Source organism: Myotis daubentonii, chromosome 2, assembly GCF_963259705.1.
Source record: "Myotis daubentonii chromosome 2, mMyoDau2.1, whole genome shotgun sequence".
Lineage (NCBI taxonomy): Eukaryota > Metazoa > Chordata > Mammalia > Chiroptera > Vespertilionidae > Myotis > Myotis daubentonii.
In genome coordinates this window covers 49,569,161-49,595,094 of record NC_081841.1, presented here as the reverse complement: position 1 = coordinate 49,595,094, position 25,934 = coordinate 49,569,161, and the positions used below count along the sequence as shown (strand labels likewise).

General features: G+C 54.4%; 1 protein-coding gene across 2 annotated transcripts; it reads left to right on the top strand.

Moving 5' to 3' along the window:
- The first annotated feature begins 3,388 nt into the window (after window positions 1-3,388).
- On the top strand, window positions 3,389-25,545 carry ADCY6 (adenylate cyclase 6). 2 transcript variants are annotated; one of them, XM_059682705.1, is made up of 22 exons: window positions 3,389-3,542; window positions 7,602-8,460; window positions 12,086-12,235; window positions 12,632-12,753; window positions 12,842-12,953; window positions 13,119-13,246; window positions 13,816-13,920; window positions 13,997-14,138; window positions 14,254-14,382; window positions 17,234-17,259; window positions 17,473-17,620; window positions 17,832-17,929; window positions 18,119-18,206; window positions 18,374-18,490; window positions 18,736-18,894; window positions 19,189-19,367; window positions 20,219-20,254; window positions 20,338-20,467; window positions 20,761-21,024; window positions 21,794-21,998; window positions 22,766-22,890; window positions 23,095-25,545. In XM_059682705.1, exons 2-22 carry the CDS (start codon window positions 7,603-7,605, stop codon window positions 23,218-23,220), a joined length of 3,447 nt encoding a protein of 1,148 aa, XP_059538688.1. In that variant the 5' UTR covers window positions 3,389-3,542; window position 7,602; the 3' UTR covers window positions 23,221-25,545. The 2 variants fall into 2 exon arrangements, with proteins under 2 accessions (XP_059538688.1, XP_059538687.1); XM_059682704.1 differs by having other exon boundaries at window positions 3,390-3,542; window positions 13,762-13,920.
- Window positions 25,546-25,934: the final 389 nt, after the last annotated feature.

Sequence of the window (25,934 nt, the reverse complement as noted above, 5' to 3'; positions counted from 1 at the left end):
AACTAAGCAGGGCTGGTGTTCCACAAGCTGGATCAAGGTGTTCTGCCATGAAAATTGAGTAATAGCCAGGTTGTACCAGTTCAAAGAAAAATAAAAAGATAGGATTTTCTCAATGTTAAGGCTTACAATATATTTTTTTTCTAAAACTTTGGTGCCTGCTATTCTAGCCTCTATTGGCTCTGGCATAGCACAACATTTTGTATTTAGTTATTTTAATATATTAATATTTTATTATGTTCTGCTAAGTGTACCATTTAGGGACTCAGAGTAAGTCTGTTTCTCAGAGACTGTTTTCCCCCAAGCTACTCACCTGCAAGCTTTTTAAAACAGCCTTGCTACATTTCAGAGGTAGATGACTTGAGTGAAATATGTCCCACATGGGCAATCCTCTGTCATGGAGCGGGTTGGTGGAAGGCACAGACTCTAACCTGCTGGTCTAATGAGGGGACTGGCCCTTTGCAATTGGTCAGTAGCAGCAGTACTCACAGTTTTTAGGTCATGAAGCTAGAGACCCAGGGCCCACTGTCCCCATCCTTCAATGTACATACTCCCCACAGCAAGATGGGGATAAAGTCCTCCCACCAGCAGAAGAATGTCTGCGCTTCTGAGGAGACATGAGGGAAGGCCTGGCACAATTCATGTCTGTGATATATACAGACCTATAGTGAGGCAGAGTGGAAAGAGCAATGAATTGGGGTTAGTGGCTATGAATTTTGGTCCTACTTCTGCTATCATCTAGCTGTGTGACCTGGGCAAGTCACTTCCCACGTCAGGGGCTTGGTTTTCCATAGTCGGTGTAGCACAGTGGTCATAAACACAGACTCTGAAGCGAGACTGCGGCGTTCAGAATCTGCATCCACCACTTCCTCTCTGACCTTTGAGAAATTATTGACCCTCTCTGTGCCTCACTTTTCCCATCTCTAAGGAGGGTGATAATAATAGTATCGTGAAGTTGTTATAAGAATTAGAAGGTCTTAGAATAATACTCAGCTCATAGGAAATGCTATATAATTACCAATAGTATAGCAGCGGAATTAGATAATTTTTATGACCCCTTCTGCTCTAATATCCTATACATTTAAAGATTCAGTAATTATTTCCGATGTGCCTAGCACTATCTAGGAAGTAAGAGACTAGAGGAGCCGTGGGCAAACTATGGCCCGCGGGCCGAATCCGGCCCGTTAGAAATGAATAAAACTAAAAAAAAAAAAAGACCAGACCCTTTTATGTAATGATGCTTACTTTGAATTTATATTAGTTCACACAAACACTCCATCCATGCTTTTGTTCCGGCCCTCCGGTCCAATTTAAGAACCCATTGTGGCCCTCGAGTCAAAAAGTTTGCCCACCCCTGGACTAGAGTCACTTTTAAGGCCCGGACAGTCAATAGCGTAAGGTGCCCATGGTGTTTGCCCTTCAGTAACCGGAAATGGAATTCAGGAGGCAGGACTAAGACCAGCCCAACGCTAAGGTAGAAGAAGCCAGTGTGATTTAAAGTGCTCAGAGGTGGACCCCTAACATATTTACCCAGCTTACTTGAGTGGCGTCCAAAATGTTTTTCATTCTAAAATAAACAAGGACAAAGCCTTCCATCCCAAAATATAAATTTCACGAGGCACGCATTTCTTTTCCTTAATTGTCTTCTGCATTTCCCCCATTTGGCCCATAAACATATTATTCTAAGAGGTAAATGGCAGATACTGGATTCAGGATAGGGAGGACATTTTAATAGTGGTGAGTGCACTGGCCACTTGAAGGAAGATGTCAGGCAAAACGGCCCCAAAGGCCAAATTGCACACCTGAGAATCATACATGGTAGAGTAAAGGCTCCCTTTCTCAAACTTTTTAACCAACGCTTTTCTAGTGGATCCTCAAAATCCTGTAAGAAAGATAAGGCACGTAGTTTCACCCCCACTTTATAGACGAGTCTCAGGAGAGTAAGTGTACATAGTATGCAGTCATTCAGTATATGCCTGATAATTGAGGGAGATGCATTTTCCTAATTCTTTCCCCCTCTTGCTTGCCTCAAGCTGTGTCCTGGGTTTAAGAATCCCAGTGGGTATCGGACATGGACACGAGTTGGACTTTGAAGGACAAGAATGTAGGGAGGGCTGGGTCTGAGGAGGCAGCATCGTGAGATATCTAGGTGGTGGGACCTTGGGAGGGGGCGGCCAAGGGAGGAGGAGCTACAGACCCGGTTGAGAGAAGGTGGGGGGGGGCGGGGTGGTCTTCAAGGAATGTCAGGCAAGCTGCCCTCTTCCCAGCTCTGGAGGAATGGCACCCCCTCTACTGTGTCAGACTTACCTACATCCCGGGAACGCAACCTCTTTCCCTTTCTGGTTTAACCTTCGAAGGGTTAAAGCAGCTTGCACAAGATTTTCCCATCACCCAGGTAACTTGGGTTACTCCTCCGTGCTTGGAAACGTGGAAAATACAGTCCCAAACAATTTCTCAGTTCCTGCGCCTAGCAGAATGCATTCCCCTTTCACCATCCCGCTCCACCCCACCCCCCCCACCCCCGCCCCGCTCCCCCAGCTGGGAAGCACTACCCTTTGGGTAAAAAGTCCTGGGGGAGGGACTGTGCAGGTTGGCAGGTGCGGGAGGAGCTCCGCAGAGTGAGTGGAGCCCGCGGGTGGGTAGCTCGGAGAGTGCCCCTTCCCTCCGTCCCCCTGCTGGGCTCTGGGTGCAGTAGGCTCGCTTTGCGGCCAGTGCCCCAGAGAGTTGGGGGAGGAGGGAAAAAGTGGTGAGCGGGGAAGCAGGCTGCACACACCTGGCGCCTAGTGGAATGAAATCTTAATTAATTATTAAACAGAGTTCCCGCGGGAGGGAGCAGGGCCGTGGCAGGCGGGGGCGGGGGCGGGGGGCTGGGGGAGGCAGACGGGATGGGGTGAGGTGTGGGCGCCCAGTACTGGTTCAGGCCCAGGGGTCCCTGACAGCCCAGAAGCCCCTCCATGTGCAGGGCGGGGGGCAGGCGGGGGGCAGTAATCGCTGCGCGAGGCTGTGTTTGCGGGCTCGGGGAGACCCCAGGGTGAGGGCGGCGGGAGAAGGCTGGAGGATGCAGCCCCTGGCGGAGGGAGCCGGGAGCCGGCAGGACGGCCCCCTACCCCCCGGGGTCTTGATCCCAGAACAGTGGCCGCTTGTTCTCCCAGGACTAGGGGAGGGAGCGAGCGGAGGAGAGGAGGGGGCGCGCGGAAGGAGGGGGCGCCTCCTTACGCCTCCCCACCCCGACCCCGCTCCTGGGAACCGGAGTGGGCCGCCCAGCCCGGCGTCTGGGAGGGGGAGGGGAGCGCAGACAAAAGGAGCTTGTGCCTTTAAGGCGGGGAGTCGGGGAGCTGGCGGGGAGGGGACTTCTGGATCCGGGGTAGAGGGCGGCTGCGCTGGACAGCAGGGAGGGGGCGCGGGCCGTGCAGACGGCGGACGGCCGGAGGGACGGCCGGGACGCGCGGGCACGGAGCAGGACCGCGGGACGGCCGGCCCGCCGGCCGGAGCCCGCGGGGGCGGCGGGGCGGGGGCCCGGGGGAGGCGCCGACCCCGGCCGGCAGGTGAGACGCGCCCGGGAGCGGGGGGAGCGGGCGCGCGGTGCGGCTGGGGGACTCCGCGCGGCTCCCGGAGTTTCTCGGTGGGCGCGGAAGCGGGTGGTCGAGTCTCGAGAGTGTTTGCGGGGAGCCCGAGGCCACTGGGGCGGCGGAAGGCAGTCGGGGAGGAGATGAGGGGCCCCAGGTTCGCGGCCCCCACTCCCTGCCGCACGCGTCCCTTCCTCCACCCGGAGCCCATTCTCGACCCGGGAAAGGCGTGCTCGGGGGAGGCGCCGTCCCGGGGGCTGTGGCAGTGGGCGAGCCTCCGAGTTAGAGTGTGACTGTTTCGGGGAAGGAAAGGCAGCCTGGGCGGAGGGAGGGATGCCTCGGTCTGCGAGTCTCCCTCTTCGCCCCCCAGACCTTGGCATGCCGGGGAGGGGTGGTGTCAGGGCCGCTGCACCCTGGGCCGGGGAGCCGACAGAAGAACCGGCTCCGGGGCCTGAGTGCAAAGCTAGAAGTGGATCTGGCGGCGGGACTCGCCCCACACCAGAGGACCCTGCGAGGGGGGGGCAGCCTGGAGGGCTCGTGTGCTCGGGGGTGGCGGTGGGAGCCTTCTGCAGTCTTTAGGGAGACCAGGGGCTGGGAAGCAAGGAGAAGGTACTGTTGGGCCTCCTACAGGGGAGGCTCCTCTGCATCTGGAAAGGCCTGGCATTGAGGCCCATATCCCAGCATGGTGGGTGGTGCTGGCACTGGAGGGCCCTGCCTGGGCAGTGCCTTCTGCCATGAACTTTTCTGAAGTCATGTTAAGTCCCTTGGAGCCTCCTCTTGCCAAGGAGGGCAGGGGCAGAGGGCCCTGGAGAGAGGGTGGACAGGAAGTAGCCAGGAAGAAGGTTCGGGCAAAGCGGTGAACAGAGCCATCCTTGGGGCTGGGGCTGGGCCCACTTAAGACTTTGAGTCTCAGGTTGGCGGATCAAGGTTTGGGAGGGACTTGAGGTATGGGAGGCACTGGGCCTCTGCCTGCCAGGCTGAATGGACATGTGGGAGCCCGTGGTGCCTGGAGCAGCAGATCTGTAGCGTGAAGAGCCAGGGAGCCAGGGGAGGAGGACATTGTTGGCACAAGCTCAGGAGCCTGTCTCTGGGGAACAGGGAGGTGGTCTGCGGCTCATAGTGATGGGTTCCTGGACAGGGTGGATTGAGGGACCATATAGGGAAGTTTTGTGGCTTTGAACAGTGCCCTCCCCTGTTCCCTGCCATGCTAGCCTGACATGGGGTGAGTTCTCCAAGATGGGCAGTGCCTGGAGTGGAGCCCGGGGCGGGATGGTTGCAGTTGCTGGACAATTACAGAGCTCTGAAGCTATCCCCTAGTGGGAGTCAGAGTGTTCTTGGGAGGGTCATGTGTTCCCCTGGACAGCGTCTGCCCTTTCCTCTGGGGGTATGAGCCAGATGTTAGGATGTGCTTCCAGGGGGCTGGGAACATGGCCAGAAGCAGGTCCTTTGGGAACAGAGTTCTGGACCAGTGGTGCTGGTGGGGAGAGTAACAGGTCAAGGGACTGGGAAAGGGGGAGGAGACTAAGGCAGAATATCATGGGGTGGTGTGGGAAACCTGCTCACTCTGGGCTCTGTCTCCAGCAGCTCTGGTGCCTGACAGCTGGGGACACAGGGACTGATAGAACCAGGCGTCTGACTGGCTGGGGAGATGGGTGTTCTTGCTCATGACTTTTCTGTCATTCCATCTCTTGAACACTGGGAGTTTTGGGTTCAAAGTGGCGTAGGGTGGGAGAAGAACTATTTATTGAGTGTGTGCTACGTGACAGGTACTGTTAGAGTCTTTCCTCACAACTTGTACTATTCCCATTGCACAGATGAAGAAACTGACCCAGGGAGATTAAGCTACTTGTCAAAGGCGGTGAAGATAGCAGATAATCACAATAAGGTTTGAAACCTGGTCTGTCTCCGAAGATCACGCTTCTAATGAAGTATTTTGAGGAGCCAGGCTTTGGTGACCTTTTGCAAGTAACATCCCGATCAAAAGTCTTGGGTTTCTGCCTGCCCCTCCATATGGTGCTGTTGGTGATGTTAAGGAGCCTGAAGGGTGCGCTGCTCTGTGAGATATAGGAGAAGGGATGCAAGAACACTTGGCTGAGGGTGAACCAGCAGTGGGGGTTTCCTCTGTGCAGAGAGATCCCAGTTTGCATTTTGCTTTGTGGGCCCCTGGGTGTCTGATTGCAGCACAGCTTGTCTGGCTGGAGGGGTTGGTCCTGTGGCCACCTACGGCCAGCCCTGGGTACTCTCCTCTTGTCCCCTAGTGAGTACAAATGTCATGCTGCTAGTGGCAGGTTTAAGTACAAGGAGCCCCTCAGGGTGCCCTATGGGCATGGAGGAGTGTCGCACTGGTGGGGGCACAGGCATCCTGTATGACAGTGCTTTCATCCTCACCTCTGGAGCTGGGCTCAGCCAGGAGACACATTGAGGGGGTTGTCATGGAGTCCTCCCACCCAGGTTAAGACACTTCACGCCAGGAGACCTGAGCTCCGGGGCTGATTTGGTTACTTGTGATCTCTGTAACTTGGGCCAGCCATATACAGCTGCAGTGGAACTTAGTTTTTTTCTGTCAAATCTGTCCTATGCCCAGGTGGCCACAGGGCCAGCTTCTTAGGGTTCTGGTGAAGATCAGATGGAATTAAGCCTGTAAAAGGACCCTGAAAAGTTTAAAGCACAGAGAACGTGCGTGGGAGTATTACTCATCCACCCACCCATTCATCTACTCAATGAACATCTATTTGGACCCTAGGGAGGTTGCAGACAAATAAATAAGAAAAGTACATGGAATGGCAGTTGCTGATAAGAGCTGCGGAGAAAAATAAAGCATAAAGCTAGGAAGAGAGATAGGGGCTCCAGGAAAGGGGGTTGCTATTTTAATAGAGTGGTCAGAGAAAACTCATGATAAGGGAACACTGGAGCTGTGACCTGAGGAGCTCTTGTTCCAGGCAGAGGGAACAGCAAGCAGCAAGGTCCCAGGCTGGCCTGTGCATCGTGTATCGGGGACCGGCAAAGAGGGCTGGAGTGCTGTGAGAGAGATGACGAATCATAATATTATCATTATTATTTCACGTCAACTGCTCTATACCAAAGCCTTTGAGCTTTCTATCTTTCCAACGTACATTTATTGAGTCCCTACCATGAGCCAAGTTTTGTACTTGGTGCTGGGGATAAAACACTGAGCAAAATAGATATAATCTATGTATAGTCAGAGGGACACACGTTAAACAAAGGATGATTTAATTATAACTGTGGTAAGTACCATGGAGGAAATGTACAGAGGGTAAACAGGGAACCAAACGTAGCTGGGACATCTTTCCTGAGGAAGTTCCATGTAAACTGTGACCTGAGGGAGAAGCTGGATTCAGCTTGGCGAAGTGTGCCTAGTGTGTGAGTGTGTGTCTGAGTGCGGTGGGGAAGGATGTGGAAAGGTTCCCTTTTGTACAGAGGTCACCGACTGGCAGCTCCCAGGCCGAATCCATTCTGTGGACTTGATTTATTTGGCTTGCACCATTGAAAAATGTGACTGACTTGCCAGCGTTGAAAAACCAGGAGATTTCTCATTGAAATCTATATATTTGTTTTCAGCTTCTGTTGAAAAATCAGAACAGGCTCCCCTGGGACCCCAGGGGCCACAATGAACTGGTGTGGGCTGGTGCTTGTCCCCGCGCTCAGGGCGTGCACCCTCCTGAACCAGGGCAGCTTTGCTCATTGACACAGGCACTGGAGTTTCTAATCACCAGGAAATGTGTGCCTTTTAGGGAAGAGGTGAATGTTGAAATGTACTGCTTGGGAATCAGATGGATTTGGGTTAGAATCTTAGTTCTCACACTTATGTGGCACGTTACCTCACCTCCCTCTGTCTCCGTTTGTTCCCTCACCTGTTGAGTGGGGGGATAGCATGGTCTTCCTCAGAGTCATTTTGTGAGGATGATGTGTCTGAAGCACTGAACTTGGCAATGGGAAGTGCTCAGTTAATAATAGCTACTAGTGGTGGCAGGCTGTGATGGTGGCATTAATACTGTCTCATTCTTCTCCTCCCTGCAGCATGTCATGGTTTAGTGGCCTTCTGGTCCCCAAAGTGGATGAACGGAAAACAGCCTGGGGTGAACGCAATGGGCAGAAGCGCCCTCGTCACAGGACTCGGACCAGTGGCTTCTGCGCACCCCGCTACATGAGCTGCCTCCGGGATGCACAGCCACCCAGCCCCACCCCTGAAGCCCCACCTCAGTGCCCCTGGCAGGAGGAGGCCTTCATCCGGAGGGGTGGCCCCAGCAAGGGCACTGAGTTGGGGCTGCGGGCCGTGGCCCTGGGCTTTGAGGACCCTGAGACGACAGTGGCGGTTGGGGTGGCTGAGGTGGCACCCGATGTAGCACCCAGGAGCAGGCGATCCTGCTGGCGCCGGCTGGTGCAGGTGTTCCAGTCCAAGCAGTTCCGCTCAGCCAAGCTGGAGCGCCTGTACCAGCGGTACTTCTTCCAGATGAACCAGAGCAGCCTCACGCTGCTGATGGCGGTGCTCGTGCTGCTCACCGCTGTGCTGCTGGCCTTTCATGCTGCGCCCGCCCGCCCTCAGCCTGCCTACGTGGCCCTGCTGGCCTGCGCGGCCGTCCTCTTTGTGGTGCTCATGGTGGTGTGCAACCAACACAGCTTCCGCCAGGACTCCATGTGGGTAGTGAGCTACGTGGTGCTGGGCATCCTGGCGGCTGTGCAGGTTGGGGGCGCCTTGGCAGCCAACCCCCACAGCCCGTCCGCGGGCCTCTGGTGCCCCGTGTTCTTTGTCTACATCACCTACACGCTCCTACCCATCCGCATGCGGGCAGCTGTCTTCAGTGGCCTGGGCCTCTCCATCTTGCATTTGATCTTGGCCTGGCAACTCAACCGTGGTGACGCCTTCCTCTGGAAGCAGGTGGGTGGGCAGGAAGACAGGTATGGGGGCACCAGGCTAGGAATGAGAAGGGGTCTGGTAATTGGGGTGGGCGAGTCCTGGGTGGCTATGGGGTGCGGGGATGTCTGGCTCTATCTGGGAAGAGGGGCAAGTGATGGGAGGTCAAGTTTCAGGGGTTGGCCTCCCTTTGGGATCTGGGGCAGAGGGCACTCTTGAGAGGAGGGAGTACCCAAGCCTGTACTCTCACTGTGGGCCACAGTCTACAGCTCTTGGGCTTGACGCCTTTGAAATAGTGTGGTGTAGCCACAGTGACATAAGGTAAGGCTGGAGGTGGAGTTGTTTCAGGCCCAGAAGTCAGTGTAGGCGACCATCCGAGCATTGGCATGTCTGGCTCCAAGTTGACACCTGAGACTCAGGCCCTGGTGCCATCTCTGAAATGTAGCTCTCGGTGGGGATCTGGAGGAACTGGGCAGGTTTTAGATGGAGTTAGCGAGGGAGGAGTTGCCTGTCTCCCGGACCAAGGCTGTCTCTGAGACGACAGGCAAGGTGAAGAGTGGGTCCGTATCTCCTGGGCTGGGAGTGGTTTGAATGGGGTTGGACTGCAGAAGAGAGGTGTTAGGGTCTGAGCTCATCCCGCCCTCTCCTTTCCCACTGGGCACCAAGGGTCTGGCAGCCCTGCCTTCAGGTTTTCCAGTCCAAGCAGTTCCGCTCAGCCAAGCTGGAGCGCCTGTACCAGCGGTACTTCTGTGCTGGCTGCTGCCTCCGAGTTGAGTGGAGGATGAGGTGGGCTTGACATGGTGTTGAGTGAGAAATGAAGGCTTGGCTGCAGGAGGACCTGGCCATCCAATGGGCTGTGTTCTCTGTGAGATCCTAGACGACTAGCCTTGCCTCTCCCAGCCTTGGTTTCCCAGTCTATAAAACAGGGATAAAAATAGTGTCTGCCTCATGATGTTGCTTTAGGGCCCCACCCTCTCCCAGAGTAAATCTAACAGCAAGGCAGGGCCGCTCAGCCTTCTCATGTGGGGCATGGAGGTGTGGGGACTCTGCAGGTGCTGGTACCCAGTGAAGGGGCATCCAGGAAGTCCCTGGTAGAGAGCCGTGAACTTGTGGAGTCGGCCATCTCATGCCGTCCGCTTGACCAGGGAGTAGACCAGGCTGTCTGGCCAGGTGATCCTTCAGGGGCTGCTATGGGCACAGCCCCCCCCCGCCCAGCACAACTCATGATCCTGCTATTGGCACCTGATTTAGAGGCTGCTGTCCTCTGTGCTCAAGGTTGGAGGGAGCCAGCCCCTGCCTGGCCCGGGGCTTGTGGCCTGTAGCCCACCCTAGCCCCACCCACAAAGAGGAAGTTGCCTGGGGCTCCCAGGGTGAGAAGCTGGGTGCTCTGGCCTGATGCCCTTCCCAGCCTAGCCTGTGCTCCCAGAACAGAATGTACCTTTTTAAAAGTAACTTTATAGCCCTTTTGTTTGTGGAGCATGTGCCTGCAGGGCACTGTCAGGCCTCTTAAAGGGCCAGGGTCCTTGTGCCCCTGCTAGCCCCCTACTTCCCTCCAGGATAGCTATCAAACCGGGCTTTGGACTTGGACTGCCTTCTGGGGGAGGAGGAGCTTGGAGGTGGTGCCTCCCTTCCCCTCCCACCCATTTCTGGGTGGGTGGGTGTCTCTTTGCTCTCAGCTGGCAGGGTGCCCAGAGCCAGGCCCAGAGCCTGACTGGGGAGGCACAGTCCCATGGAGGCCAGGACTATGCCAGCCTCCCGCCTCCCCTGGGGCACTTGGCTGCAACCTCAGCCAGTGGGGCCCAGCAAGCACTCTTGGGAGGAGTGGGGAAAGCCGCCCCTGCCCCTGTGCTAGTCCAGGGCTGGGGTTTCCACACCTCCTCTCTGAGCTGAGGGCCATTCCCTGCACCCAGTGGCATATGGTTCTGGACAGGGTGGGGATGTGGCCTCCTTTCTAGGCTCCTTGGGAAACCCTTTCCCAGATCCAGCCTCGCTCATACTCACAGGAAGAAGCCTTTAGTCTCTGACCCACTCTCTCAGACACACTGAGAGTTTCACCCAGTTAACTCCGCCCCACTTGGAGTCTCCTGCAGTGCCCTGGCATCCATTTTTTTCTCACAGTTTGATAGGGGTCTGTGCACAGATCTATTTCAGTCTCTCGTCCCCCTGCCCCTTCCCTCTATCATGACTCACATTTTCCTCTTGGGCTCCTGGGGCCAGGAAGGGAAGTTGCTTGGTTTGTTCCCCCCCCCCCTTACTTCTCCCCCACTGGGGGCTATTCTTAGAAACCCCTGAGGGAGATAGTGTGCCCCCCTCTTCACCCCTGCTGCTGGGAGGGGGGCCTTGTCATCTGGACTGGGAAGGGAGACCAGGAGGCCAGTGGTAGAGGGTCAGAGCTGGAAATGGCTCGTGGGCTAGCCAGACCCTCCTCCTTCTGACCCAAGAAAAGTGAAACTGCGGTCCCAGAGATTAAGTGACCTGCCCAGTTTGCAAGACTAGGTCTGGTTGTGGGCAGAGCCCAGAACTCCTGGCTTCCAGTTGGTGCTCTTTCCCTCCCTTCTCTCAAAAGCAGAGCCCTGGCCCAGCCAACTCTGGGGTGGAGCCACGAATGCCAGGTTAACCCCTGAGTTTCCAGAAGCACTGAGACCAGCTTCCTTCAAACTTGCTCTCCAGTCAGTGCTACTCATGGTGATTGAGGGCTGAGCATCCTGAGATCAGGGTCCTAGGTTGTGGGGCCAAGTGTTGGGGGTGTCTGGACGTGGTGGTGCCCATCCCAGTTGGGAAGGGTTTTTTGTGTCTGTAGAATCGATGACTCCCAAGCCTGGACTCTGAGGCTGGGCCTCAAAGCTTGGGTAAATGGAGTGAGTAGGAACCTCGGACACCTGGGATGTACTGTACAGTAGGGTTAGGACAGAAGCTTTGGAGTCCGGCTGCTCTGGACTCTAGTCCCACACCACTCACCACCAGCTGTGTGATCTTAGGCAAGTTACTTAGCTTCTCTGGGCCTCAGTCCCTCGCCTTTAAAATGAGATAGTGTTACTTTATGGAGTTGTAAGAAATACATATGTTAATGTATAGAAGACACATACATAGAATCTAGGCACATTGTAGTTAGCAAACAAATTAGCTCCTGTAACAATAACAGTAATTTTTATTATGCCAGGGCCAGGAGGGACCGTAGAGATCTTCCTGTTCTCCCTCTCCAGGTTCTGTATGAGCACACAGAGGCCCAGAGAGGGGAGATGATTGTCCTGGGCACTCACTGGAGGATGTAGGGCTCAGTCTCCTGGGCATTGTCCTGCAAGGAGAAACAGGTGCAGAAGCAGCAGCATTTGTCTTTTGTTGAGGATGTTTGTGGGGTAGGAGATCATAGTGTGCTGGGCTCAGTCCCGTGACCTACCTGCCCAGGTTCGTGCTCCCGGGAGCCGTGTAAAGATCTCTTTTCTAGCCATGCAGTGATCCAGGAAGGGAGCTGGACTCCTATGGGGGGTGGTGTGTGGGGATGTAGGGCAGATGTTTCCCAGGGGTGGGGACAGTTTAGGGACAGATGGCACAGGGTCCCTGCCTTCCTCTCCAGAGGAGTTCATCTATAGAATCTAGTCACACCTGTGCATGGGCAGGGTGGTCACCGAGCTCCTGTACCCTCCTGCAGCTCGGTGCCAACATGCTGCTGTTCCTCTGCACCAACGTCATTGGCATCTGCACACACTACCCGGCGGAGGTGTCTCAGCGACAGGCCTTTCAGGAGACGCGCGGCTACATCCAAGCCCGGTTGCACCTGCAGCATGAGAACCGGCAGCAGGTGGGACTGCTCCCTGAGGTGCCTTCCCCCACCTCCTCCCGCATAACTTGCAGGTTGGACCTGCTGCCCCATACAACTCTGTGGAATAAGTGAATGGTCCTCTGATTGTGTGTCACAGAGGCCCTATGACCCTGGGGTTTCCGTCCTGAGGGTGGAAGGGAGCAGACGGGACCACAGGAGCACGTCTGAGGCGTGGTTGAATGTGGGGTGGTCAGAGAGGGCTGGGGCAGCCATCTGCTAAGGGCTGTAATGGAGGAGGGTCAGGCTACCATCCAGAGGAGAAGCTCGGGTCTACAGAGAAGTCTGGGAGAGCTCAGGGAATGTGGTGGAACCAGGAGGGATTTAAAAAGCGAGGCCCAGAAAATAGTGGTGCCCTGTCAAAACCACTTGGTCTAGGAGCGGCTACTGCTATCAGTGTTGCCCCAGCATGTTGCCATGGAGATGAAAGAAGACATTAACACAAAGAAAGAAGACATGATGTTCCATAAGATCTACATCCAGAAGCATGACAACGTCAGGTAGGGTGGGGGGAGGATGCAGGGAAAGTGGGGGATCGGGGGGTCTTTGAGGGCCATGTGGCACCTGCTATCTTCCCCCCGTCCACAGCATCCTGTTTGCGGACATCGAAGGTTTCACCAGCCTGGCATCCCAGTGCACCGCACAGGAGCTGGTCATGACCCTGAATGAGCTCTTTGCGCGGTTTGACAAGCTGGCTGCGGTGAGGGTGCTGGGGCCTGGGGGCAGGGTGGACTGGTGGGAGCACAGCCTGGCTGGCAGCCGCCTGAGGGTGTGGGAGCAGATCGAGACTGCAGTGAGGGCGATGGGCCTGAGGCGGGGTGGGCAAGAGAGTAAGGTGACTCTCCCCCAACTCCCCCCTCTTTAGGAAAATCACTGCCTGAGGATCAAGATCTTAGGGGACTGTTACTACTGTGTGTCGGGGTTGCCGGAGGCCCGGACAGACCATGCCCACTGCTGTGTGGAGATGGGGGTGGACATGATCGAGGCCATCTCGTAAGCAGCACCCTCCCAGGCTTCCTGGCACTGAAGGTGCCCCAGACTGCTCCTACCCTTCGATAGGCTCTCAGGGCTTTTCTTTAGTTTTGGCCAGTTTCTCTGTCTTTGAGATCCATCACTGGGGAGGAAATGGATCTTTCTTCAGCCCCTGTCAAGGCCCCTGTGTACCTGAGACTCCAGCCAGTGAGGGTGGGGTAGCGGGACCCAGGGGGAAGGATCAAGGGCTAGAGAGAATGCCAGCTGAACAGGCCCGTGGGGAGAACAGTGATTTCCTCCTCTCCCGAGCTCAGTTCCACAGATGCTGCTGGACCCCTGCTGGCGAACCCAGTTCTCAAACATTTGTCCTTGAGCCCCGTGCAGTTCTCTGCCCACAACCAGCCAAGGCTGTGCTCCTGTGCCCTGCGGCAGGCCTGTCCGTGCCCGCCCGGCTCTGAGGGGAGCGGAAGGCCGGGCTTTGGGATGGGAGTAGGGAAGACAATGCCAGGAGCTAAGCCAGAGCCACCTCCTCCCAGGCTGGTGCGTGAGGTGACAGGTGTGAACGTGAACATGCGCGTGGGCATCCACAGCGGGCGCGTGCACTGCGGTGTCCTCGGCCTGCGGAAATGGCAGTTCGACGTGTGGTCCAATGACGTGACTCTGGCCAACCACATGGAGGCGGGGGGCCGGGCCGGGTGAGTGTGGGGTCCAGGTGGTGAGGATGGGAGGGTGGGAGAGAGCACCCAGGTCTCACCCTCCGTGCCCACACAGCCGCATCCACATCACTCGGGCCACGCTGCAGTACCTGAACGGGGACTACGAGGTGGAGCCAGGCCATGGCGGTGAGCGCAACGCGTACCTCAAGGAGCAGCACATTGAGACCTTCCTCATCCTGGGCACCAGCCAGAAACGGGTCAGGCCAGGGCGGGTCAGGGGAGGGTCAGGCGGGGAGCAGGACAAATGGGAGGTGCAGGCAGAGGCCTTCTCTGGGCCCCTCTCCTAAGCCTGTGCCCATGCTACCCATATAGAAAGAGGAGAAGGCCATGCTGGCCAAGCTGCAGCGGGCACGGGCCAACTCCATGGAAGGGCTGATGCCACGCTGGGTGCCCGACCGAGCCTTCTCCCGGACCAAGGACTCTAAGGCTTTTCGCCAGATGGTGAGGACCCACTGCACCAGGACCTAGGCCTCGCTTTCTTTTTTTTTTTCTTTTTTAAATCTTTATTTTCTTTATTGATGAAGGTATTACATATGTGTCCTTATCCCCCCATTACCTCCCCTCACCCCGATCTTGCCCTCACCCCCGTGGTGTCTGTGTCCATTGGTGATGCTTATATGCATGCATACAGACCCTTTGGTTGATCTCTCCCCCTTACCCCACCCTTCCCTGCCTTTCCTCTGAGGTTTGATGGTCTGAAATATGCTTTTCTGTCTCTGGATCTGTTTTTGTTCATCAGCTTATGTTGTTCATTATATTCCACAAATGAGTGAGATCATGTGATATTTATCTTTCTCCCACTGGCTTATTTCACTTAGCATAATGCTCTCCAGGTCCATCCATGCTGTTGCAAATGGTAGGAGTTCCTTCCTTTTTTACAGCAGCGTAGTATTCCATTGTGTAGATGTACCACAGTTTTCTAATCCACTCATCTGCTGATGGGCACTTAGGCTGTTTCCAAATCTTAGCTATGGTAGATTGTGCTGCTATGAACATAGGGGTGCATATATCCTTTCTGATTGGTGTTTCTAGTTTCTTGGGATATATTCCTAAAAATGGGATCACTGGGTCAAATGGGAGTTCCATTTTTAGTTTTTTGAGGCCACTCCATACTGTTCTCCACAGTGGCTGCACCAGTCTGCATTCCCACCAGCAGTGCACGAGTATTCCTTTTTCTCCACATCCTCGCCAACACTTGTCGTTTGTTGATTTGTTGATGATAGCCATTCTGACAGGTGTGAGATGGTACCTCATTGTGGTTTTGATTTGCATTTCTCAGATGATTAGTGACTTTGAGCATGTTTTCATATGTCTTTTGGCCTTCCTTATGTCCTCTTTCAAAAAGTATCTATGTAGGTCCATTGCCCACTTTTTGATTGGGTTGTTTATCTTCCTTTTGTTAAGTTGTATGAGTTCCCTGTAAATGTTGGAAATTAAACCCTTATCGTGAAAACATTTGCAAGTATGTTCTTCCACGCAGTGGGCTTTCTTGTTTTGCGGATGGTTTCTTCTGCTGTGCAGAAGCTTTTTATTTTTATGTAGTCCCATTTGTTTATTTTCTCTTTAGTTTCCATTGCCCTAGGAGCTGTACCGGTGAAGATATTGCTTAGGCATATGTCTGAGATTTTGCTGCCTGTGGATTCCTCTAAGATTTTTATGGTTTCCCTTCTTACGTTTAAGTCCTTTATCCATTTTGAGTTTATTTTTGTGTATGGTGTAAGTTGGTGGTCTAGTTTCATTTTTTTGCATGAATCTGTCCAAATTTCCCAACACCATTTATTGAAGAGACTGTCTTGACTCCATTGTATGTTCTTGCCTCCTTTGTCAAATATTAATTGAGCATAGTGGTTTGGGTCTATTTCTGGGTTCTCTATTCTATTCCATTGATCTATATGTCTGTTCTTGTGCCAGTACCAGGCAGTTTTGAGAACAGCAGCTTTGTAATATTTAGCTTGATATCTGGTATTGAGATCCCTCTTACTTTGTTCTTCTTTCTCACGATTGCTGCAGGTATTCGGGGTCTTTTTCAGTTCCAAATGAATTTTTGGAGAGTTCATTCTAGGTCTGTGAAATATGCCATTGGTATTTTAATAGGGAATGCGTTGAATCTATAGATTGCTTTGGGTAATATGGACATTTTAATGATGTTGATTCTACCAATCCATGGACACGGTTTGTTCTTCCATCTGTTTATGTCTTCTTCTATCTCTTTTTCAGTGTCCTGTAGTTTTCCAAGTACAGGTCTTTTACCTCCTTAGTTAAGTTTATTCCTACATATCTTAATTTTTTGTGTGTGTGCAATGGTAAATGGGATTGTTTTTTTAATCTCTCTTTCTGTAAGTTCACTATTGGTGTATAAAAATGCCATAGATTTCTGGGCATTAATTTTGTATTCTTCTACATTGCCAAATTCATTTATTAAGTCTAATCAGCTTTTATGGAGTCTTTAGGGTTTTCTATGTACGGTATCATGTCATCTGCAAATAATGACAGTTTTACTTCTTCTTTTCCAATTTGGATACCTTTTATTTCTTCTTCTTGTCTAATTGCTATGGGTAGCACTTCCAGTACTGTGTCGAACAGGAGTGGTGAAAGTGGGCATCCCTGTCTTGTTCCTGTTCTTAGGTGAGATGGTTTTAGTTTTTGCCCATTGAGTATGATGTTGGCTGTAGGTTTGTCATATAAGGCTTTTATTATGTTGAGGTATGATCCCTCTATTCCCACTTTGCTGAAGGTTTTTATCAAGAAAGGGTGTTGGATTTTGTCAAATGCTTTTTCTGCATCAATTGATATGACTATGTGGTTTTTATCTCTCAATTTGTTTATGTGATGTATCACATTTATTGATTTGCGGATATTGTACCATCCTTGCATCCCCGGGATAAATCCTACTTGGTCATGGTGTATGATCTTTCTGATGTAGTGCTGGACCTGATTTGCTAGAATTTTGTTAAGGACTTTGGCATCTATGTTCATGAGGGATATTTGCCTGTGATTCTCTTTCTTTGTGTTGTCTTTATCTGGTTTTGGTATTAGGGTGATACTGGCTTCATAGAATTAAGCCTCACTTTCTTGTCTCCCTTAACACTCTGTGTCCCCCTTCCCTCTTCTGCCCGCCTGGTTGCGACTGCCATCACTATGAGTGATTTCTGGTATTGGGGGTGGGAGAGATGATATCACCCCAGGGGTCCCAAGATTCCCAAAGAATATGGGGGAACCCTCAGCAGTGTTGGGGAGGGGAAGCAGGGCAGGCAGCTTTTACTTCACTTGCACACTCTGTCCCTTTCTCTAGGGCATTGATGATTCCAGCAAAGACAAGTAAGTTGGGTGACTGAGGAGGAGGAGTGGGGACAGCATTTGCACCTGGGACGGGGTTGTGGGGAGCAGAGGTCCCCCTCTCCTGGACCTTAAATGTGTTGTGTGAGAGCAGGTGCCACACACTCGCTCACACTCCGTCTGGGTGCTGCCCCGTCCTTCCCTTTGCAATGGCCGTGCTCATGCACCTGGTGAAGCCATGTCCCCTGCCCTCAGCCGGGGCGCTCAAGACGCCCTGAACCCTGAGGATGAGGTAGACGAGTTCCTGGGCCGTGCCATCGATGCCCGCAGCATCGATCAGCTGCGCAAGGACCACGTGCGCCGGTTCCTGCTCACCTTTCAGAGAGAGGATCTTGAAAAGAAGGTTTGGGGGATGCTGAAGGAGGAGGGTTGGGGAGGAGGCAGGTCCAGGCAGGGAAGTCTGAGCACAGGTGAGGGAACAGGAGAGGGATTGGGGGAACGGAATGGTGGGAATTCCTATCAGCTGGGCCAGCTGCTGCTCCCCCTTGAGGCCCCTGGTAGCATGCTCCTCCCCAGGGCAGAGCCCAGTGCCAGCTCAGCCTCCTCTCCCTCAGTACTCGCAGAAAGTGGATCCCCGTTTCGGAGCCTACGTGGCCTGTGCCCTGTTGGTCTTCTGCTTCATCTGCTTCATCCAGCTCCTCATCTTCCCACAGTGAGAGCCCTGCCCCTCCTTGCTCAGCCTCTCTTCCCTCCAGCACCTCCCAAAACCTTCCTAAACACCCACACAAACAGAAGCCCACAGTCCCCGGAGCCCGAGCCCTGCCTATCTGGGGAGCGGGAGGCAGGACAAGGACACCCAATCTTCCAGGGTAACATTTTCTCGGGCTCTCTTCCATCCCAGCTCAACGCTGATGCTTGGGCTCTATGTCGGCATCTTCCTGCTGCTGCTGATCACAGTGCTGATCTGCGCCGTGTATTCCTGTGGCTCTGTGAGTAGGGAGGGGTCTTCCAGGGCTGGTGGAGAGGGCAGGATGGGCCAGGGGTGGTCACACGGGGAGAGGGAGGAGAAGGTCGTGTCTCTTCATTGGGCCCCACCCCTGGGTGGCCATACCCCCTGGCTGATGTGGCCTCCAACTCATCCGTCTCCTACCTACAGATCTTCCCTGAGGCCCTGCAACGCCTGTCCCGCAGCATTGTCCGCTCGCGGGCGCACAGCACTGCAGTCGGCATCTTTTCAGTCCTGCTTGTGTTCACCTCCGCCATCGCCAACATGGTAAAGGTCCTCCCTCCTCATGCCAAAACCTGCTCTGGGCTCCGGGGCACATTTCCTGCCCTCAGGGAGCCTGTTTTCCCAAAGGAGGGGGTGAGGTCAATTCCAGTCCTCCATCCTTGATCTCCCCATCTCTTGTCATCCCTCAGTGAGAACTTGGGCCCCTGGAGTATAAGGCACCTGGGTTATGGCCCTGGCAACCCCTCGCTTCCTTGGTTACCCTGATATACCTCTCCCCACGTCTACAGTTCACCTGCAACCACACCCCCATACGAACCTGCGCAGCGAGGATACTGAATGTAACACCTGCCGACGTCACCGCCTGCCACCTGCAGCAGCTCAATTACTCTCTGGGTCTTGATACTCCCCTGTGTGAGGGCACCGCCCCCACCTGCAGCTTCCCTGAGGTGACCAAGCTGTGCTGAGCAGGGCAGGAGGAGGGGCTTCCTGATTAGCACCAGTTATTGACCCCTCTGGGCCAGACCTGGTGGTGGGCACTGGGATCTCACCAGAGTCGCCAACTCAAGAGCAGCCAGGGGCCCCGGTGTGCTGTGGGGGTGACTGGAGGGTGGAAGAGGCTCGGGGTTGAGGTTGTGGAGGGGAGCTCAGGTGAGGCAGGGGAGGGCAGGGCGGGGCTCTCTCTGCATGGGGGCACCTTGGCTTCTGCCTTCACCCAACACCTCCCCTGCTGTCGCCCCCAGTACTTCGTCGGGAACATGCTGCTGAGTCTGTTGGCCAGCTCTGTCTTCCTGCACATCAGTAGCATCGGGAAGTTGGCCATGATCTTTGTCCTGGGGCTCATCTACTTGGTGCTGCTTCTGCTGGGCCCCCCAGCCACCATCTTCGACAACTATGACCTGCTGCTTGGTGTCCATGGCTTGTGAGTTCATCCTCAGGCCCTTTCATCCCCCAGAAGTCTCTGGTGCCCAGGCCCCTTGTGCCCGTGGAATGTCACCACTCACCTCTCATCAGTGCGGGGAAAGGAGGCGGTGGAGGAGCTCCCAGCATATAACCCCAAACTGTCTCCCCAAGGGAACACCAGTGCTGGGAAATCCCTGTGTCTCTAGGTTAGACATTAAAAAAAAAATCCCCTTTCGAATTTGCATGCTTTCATGTCCACTCTTGTGTCACACAGCTGCTTGGTGGCAGTGCCCTGACCAGGAACCAAAACTTCTGACTCCTGCTTGAGGGCTTTGCCTGGGACACCTCTCTGGCTTTCCCTCTGTAAAACCCCACCCCTTGTGATTTGTGGCCAGAGCTTGGTGTAGTTGAAAAAGCCTCTGGAGTCCATTGGGTTTGAATCCCTGCTCTGCCACTCATTAGCTGTGTGACCTTGAACAGGGGATTAACTTGACCTTGAACTTTTCTTCGCCTAAGTTTCCTCATCTGTTAAATGACAATGCCACCTGTCTCACAGGGTGGTGGTGAAGATGATAGTAACTAACACTGTCAGGCTAAGCCTTTTGCATGCATTATTGAGATCTGATCCCTCTTTTGTTGATGAGAAAACAGGCTTGGAGAGTTAAGCAACTGGTACTAGGTCACATAGCTGGTAAGTAGAGGAGCCAGGAGTGGAACCTCTGCTCTTCATGAGTGACTGTAAGAAAAGCCCTGGCCCATTGTCTGGTTTGTGGCATGTACTCAGTCGATGCAGTTTCTGTCTCCCTTTCCCTGCCCCCACTCTGTATCCCAGGGAGAACCATGACTTTGTCTCTTGTGTCTTCCTGCCAGGGCTTCTTCCAATGAGACCATCGATGGGCTGGACTGGTGAGTCAGGGCTCTGAGGCCGTGAAGGGTAGGGCTGCCAGGTCCCTCCTTCAGACACTGAGCATGCCTCTGCTTACCCGCAGCCCAGCTGCAGGGAGGGTGGCGCTCAAATACATGACCCCCGTGATTCTGCTGGTGTTTGCGCTGGCGCTGTATCTGCATGCTCAGCAGGTGGAATCGACTGCCCGCCTGGACTTCCTCTGGAAACTGCAGGTGACTGCGTGGGCCCAGGAAGGGGGAGAGGACTTGGGGGCAGAGCCTAGGCCAAACCAGAAATGCATCTCATTAGCCGGCTAAGGCTCTGGCTGCCCCAAGCCCACCTTGGCTCCATGCCTCCTCTGTGTCTCTGTTCCTGCCTTCTTCACCCCTTTGCCTGTTCTTTAGGCCTCGTCTGTCCAGGCCTTCCTTCTCCCACGTGGTTCCCTCTTATGCCCACCTTCAGGCGTTGGCTGCTGCACCGCCCCTTGTGAATGGTGGGCACTGGGTGATGGGTGTGGTGTCCACAGGCAACAGGGGAGAAGGAGGATATGGAGGAGCTCCAGGCCTACAACCGGAGGCTGCTGCACAACATTCTGCCCAAGGACGTGGCCGCCCACTTTCTGGCCCGGGAGCGCCGGAACGATGAGCTCTACTATCAGTCTTGTGAGTGTGTGGCTGTCATGTTTGCCTCCATTGCCAACTTCTCTGAGTTCTACGTGGAGCTGGAGGCCAACAATGAGGGCGTGGAGTGCCTGCGGCTGCTCAACGAGATCATCGCTGACTTCGATGAGGTGCTTGTCCAGTGAGCTGGTGCTGGCAGAGTGGGAGGAACTCTGGTTGAGAAGGCTGGGTTGGAGGGGTGGCTGGAGAAGGGAGGGAGATTTTATGGGACCCAGAGATGTTAGGGGCAGGGTAAGGGTAGGTAGAGTGGAGGGAGGGTAGGGACCCATGAAGGTGTTAAGAGGCAGCATAGAGGGGAGCCCCAGTCGGGTAGGGTCATCATTGTTAGGGAGCAAAGGAGGACAAGAGGATCTGGAGGAGACAGGATAGGTACCAGGTGAATGTCTTTGAAGAAGAAAGCAAGAGTCTATGGACAGAGCCCGATTAATCCAAGTGAGCAAGATGGTCCCCCTAAATAAGGAAATAGAAGCAAAATATAAGGAAGTGTCCTAAGCATCCAGGTCAGGGATGGGCTTTCCACTCCGCTGGAGGGGAGGCACTTCCTCACTCTGGGACTCGGTTTCCCAAAAGGTCAGGGTGGAATAATTGATGCTTGATACCCCTTCTGTGGTTCTGGATTCTGTGAGTGAGCTATTGAGTTGACCCGAAGCTGAGCGCTCAAGCCCTGGCCTGGGTTCTGATGGCTGCCTGTTGAGGGAGGCCTGTCTTCCTGGCTCCTCAGCCCTGCTCTGAGACCAGCAGCTGGGAGGGAGGCTCTCTCACTGAAAGGAGGGGAGCTGTTGAGACAGGGCAGTGGCGAAGGGGCCAGGGTATGGGCGCTGGGGGCAGGGCTGGTTTTGGCCTCTCTGCCTTGAGAGCCAGCTCCCCTGTGCTGTCCAGATCATCAGTGAGGAGCGGTTCCGGCAGCTGGAGAAGATCAAGACGATTGGCAGCACCTACATGGCGGCCTCGGGGCTGAATGCCAGCACCTACGACCAGGCGGGCCGCTCCCACATCACTGCCCTCGCAGACTATGCCATGCGGCTCATGGAGCAGATGAAGCACATCAATGAGCACTCCTTCAACAATTTCCAGATGAAGATTGGTGAGGGCCTGGCGGCTGGAGGGCTTCCCAGGGCTGTTTCTGGGGCGGACGGCATCACAGATCCCCCATCGGGCGCTTGTGGGTTTCCTTCTCTCACTGTGTTGTCTGATGTGAAGGACAGCAATCATTCATTGAGGGCCAGCTATGTGCTGGGCACGGTTTCACACTTTAGTCCTCACATTATCATCCCCTTTTACAGATAAGATAAAGAAACCGACTCTCAGAGATTAAGTAATTAGTAAGTGGTTGAACTGGGATTCAAAACCAGGTTTATGTCGACTCCAGTACCTGTGCCCTTACCTATGGCCAATGTGACGAGGGGTACCTCCTCTCAGATGGACTGAGGATGGGAGTGGTTAATAGCATAGGTCCTGTAGTCAGACTCTCTGGTTTGAATTCTGGATATTGCACTTACTGGCTTATTTAGCAAGTCATCTACCTTCTCTGAGCTTCACTTGCCTTATCTGGAAAATGGGGATACTGATACCTACCTTTTAGGCTTTTGAGAGGATGAAATACTAATGGAAATGCTTACCAGAGTGGCTGGCACAGAGCGCACATTCAGTAGGTGAGCTACTGTTCCAGCAGAGCTGTCCTGCCTCGGGGGAGCTCCTCAACTGACAGGACCATTCTTTACAACCAGGACACTTGTCCCTTTGCCATTTTCTTCTCTGGCTCCTTCTAAAGGTGCCAGGAGGTGAGATGACTCCCTGGGCGACCCTGGAAAGCCACTCATCTCAAATGTCTTACTGCTCTCTCCACCCCAGGACTGAACATGGGCCCCGTTGTGGCAGGCGTCATTGGGGCTCGGAAGCCACAGTATGACATCTGGGGCAACACAGTGAATGTCTCTAGCCGGATGGACAGCACAGGGGTTCCTGACCGAATCCAGGTGAGGGGCCTGTGAGCAGAGGCTGGTAGGGTATGGGTCCAGGGGGCTTCTGTCGGTCCTTTTCTGCAATCATTAGCACAGGGATAGGGTGGCAGTGTGCTGGGGGTTGGGGGAGGGCAGCTAGTATGATGAGAGGACCCCTGGGCCCCTACAAATGTAGCAGGAAGGATCCCAGCTAAGCAGTCTCCCTTCCCATCCTCCTAGGTGACCACGGACCTGTACCAGGTTCTAGCTGCCAAGGGCTACCAGCTGGAGTGTCGAGGGGTGGTCAAGGTGAAGGGCAAGGGGGAGATGACCACTTACTTCCTCAATGGGGGTCCCAGCAGTTAGCAGGGCCCAGCTACTAATTTAGCTGAAGGGACCAAGGTGGGCATTTGAGTGGACTCTGCTTGCTGGATGAAGCTGTGGCAGGGGGCACTGTACCTCAAGACCCTGCTGACCACAAAAGGGAACACCCAGCAGGCTGCTTGGACCATGCTCATTTGCCCTCAGGCTGGAGAATGAGGGGATACCAAGAAGGTTTTGTAAGTGACTTTCTTTTTAAAATTGAGGCAGGGCTGTTCTCTCTCCTGTATTCCAGCTTTGGGGAGCAGGGGAGGGAGTAGCAGTGGGAGCCCTCCTGCCTGAAAGATGGAAATGACAGCTTGCCATGCCTCCCTTTCCCTGTCTGGGCAGCAGGCTCAGGGCTGGGCCCTTCCTTTCCCTTTTTCCTGGGAATACTTTGTACACAGACTGGGGCAGGTGTGAAGAGTGCCTATTCCATGCTTGCCTTTGCTACGCCTGCATCCCCAGCATGGTCCCGGGGTCTCCTGGCCTCAGCCAGGTCTCCCTCCTAGGCACAGGCAGAGGAGGGAGATGCTCTCAGAACCCAGTTCTGTCCATATTTCAGGGGAATGTTTCCATTTGCCAAATCCTAGTCCCATGATCTGTCCCCAAAGGGGAACAAAGGGACTTCTGACAGCTCAGATTTAGCCTCAGTTCCTGCAAAGTGTCAGGGAAAGGGGCATCTGGCCTCATTGGTACTGTGAAAATGCCCGGCCAGAGAGCAGGCATTTGTGTGGGGATGTCAGAGCAGGAGCTGGAAATTCACCTGCAGGTGCCAAAGAGAGCAGGCTGGCCAGGGAGGGGGGTGGGGCCGGACTCTGATCAGAGGGCCCGACAGTCAGGATCAGGTCACCCTGCCCTGTGCTCTCTTGCTGTCTGCTGGCAAGGGGGGGGGGGGGGGGCGGTGGCAGGCTGGAGCTTCTCACCCCTTCTATTGCCAAGTTTGAAAGGGCCAGGGCCTGCAGGAAGATGACCCTGATCCCAAACTATCCTCCCAAGCCTTCTGCCCTGGGAGGGCCTGTGTGTCTGTGCAGTGTGTGTGCACGTCGGTCTTTGTGTGCGTGTCTGTCGTCCAGGACTGTGTCCTTCGTGCTCCTGTTCCTCAGCTCTCCACCCAGGCTGCCTCTCTCCTGTGGGCCTCTGTCTTCTGGGAAAAAGGCGGTGTTTCAGGTTTCAAAGGACAGAGAGAGATGCCCAGGTGGCCCAGGAGAGGGATTTGGTGTCCTGGCAAGAGAAGGGGTTCCTGGGGAGAAGAGTCCTTTTTGTGCCAAATCCCTAAGTGCCATTGGGGCCATGTGTGCAGCATAACTATCTCCCTGCCTGGGCAGAGACCAGCCTGAACTGTCTAGGGTTTGGTGGGCAGAGGCTCACGACTTTCTTGGGTTTCCCAGCTGGTGTCCTGGGGCGAGGTATGCTTTGGGACTGGGGGTAGCATGGGATCCTTCTGAGGACCCAGATACCGGTACTAGGGGATGGGGTAGGCGGGCCTGAAAGTTGGCCTTCCCCAGCCTTCAGCCTGAGTCTAGCATGTTCCTGGCTCCCCAACCCCCATGCAGCCTGCAAGGGCTTGGCAGGAGGGTTAGGAGGCTGGATTCTATATTCCTGTCCTATCCCTGCCTTCTTTTTCCCTTTCCCTGCAACCTCTTGCCTCTGGCCTGAATTAGTTGGTGCCTTGGTTTCTCTGTCTGTACCTATGTAAGCCTGAATTTTGCTTAAAGACTGCTTTGTCTTGGAGGTGACGAGAGGCAGAGGAGAGTGGGTCCCAGAGTTGCTGGATTGGGAATAGAAAGGGCAAGTTCCCTTCTTCATGCCCTTTCTGACGCTAGCTCCTGGTAGAGGCCTGGTTTCTGATTTGAACTGCCTGCCTTTGGGGAATCTTCATGCATCAACCAAACAGGCCATTAGGCACTTTGTTAAGACAAGGCAGGAAGAGGGGGAAAGACTAGTTGGTCCAGACAGAAAATCAACTTCCCTCCCTCCGGCCATATCCCTGGATAGGAAGGGACTGCTTGGAGACACGGGGTGGGGGTGAGGGTAGAAGGAGACCAGAGTGGGAAGACCGCAGTCTGGGGTGACTTGTCTCTGCTGCTTGCTAGGTGGGACGGGCCTGTCCACACCCTGGCTCCCTGTACCACAGTGCCAGCCACGCTCTTCCTCCGGGCTATCGGTCCCCTTCTTCACTGGTTGGTGGGAGAAGCCAGTGGAAAGGAGGCCCAGGGACTTGGTTTTATACTGTAACCACTGTGGGAGGGGGAGGAGGGGGGATGTACCATGTATTTCAGTGAAATATTTAATATATTTAAATATCAATAAATCAAACTCTTTGTAAAATTCTCCGTTCTCTGCCGCTGTTCTGGGCCCCGGGTTGGGTCAGAATCAGCAGAGCCTGGTGTGGAGGCAGCCTCCTGCCTGAAGGCTGGGTGGACCTCAGTTGTCTGTGGTCAGAGGACTTCCTCTGCTTTCCTCCCGGCCGCAGTGAAGCTGCAGTGCCTTCTGAGAGCATAGCTCCTCTAGGCCCTGCAGCATCATGAGGGCCCAGACTTCCCAGATCTGTTACTCTGGCCTCTTCCACGCATGAGGTTAGGACCCCCTGTGTGGTCTTTCCAGTGCCCTGGCCCCTCCCAAGCAAACACCAAGTTCTGGCTGCTTCAAGAACTTCTCACATACCTGACCTCACGGGAATTTGGGCACTGGAACCATTTCCCTCCCCGTCACGTTCA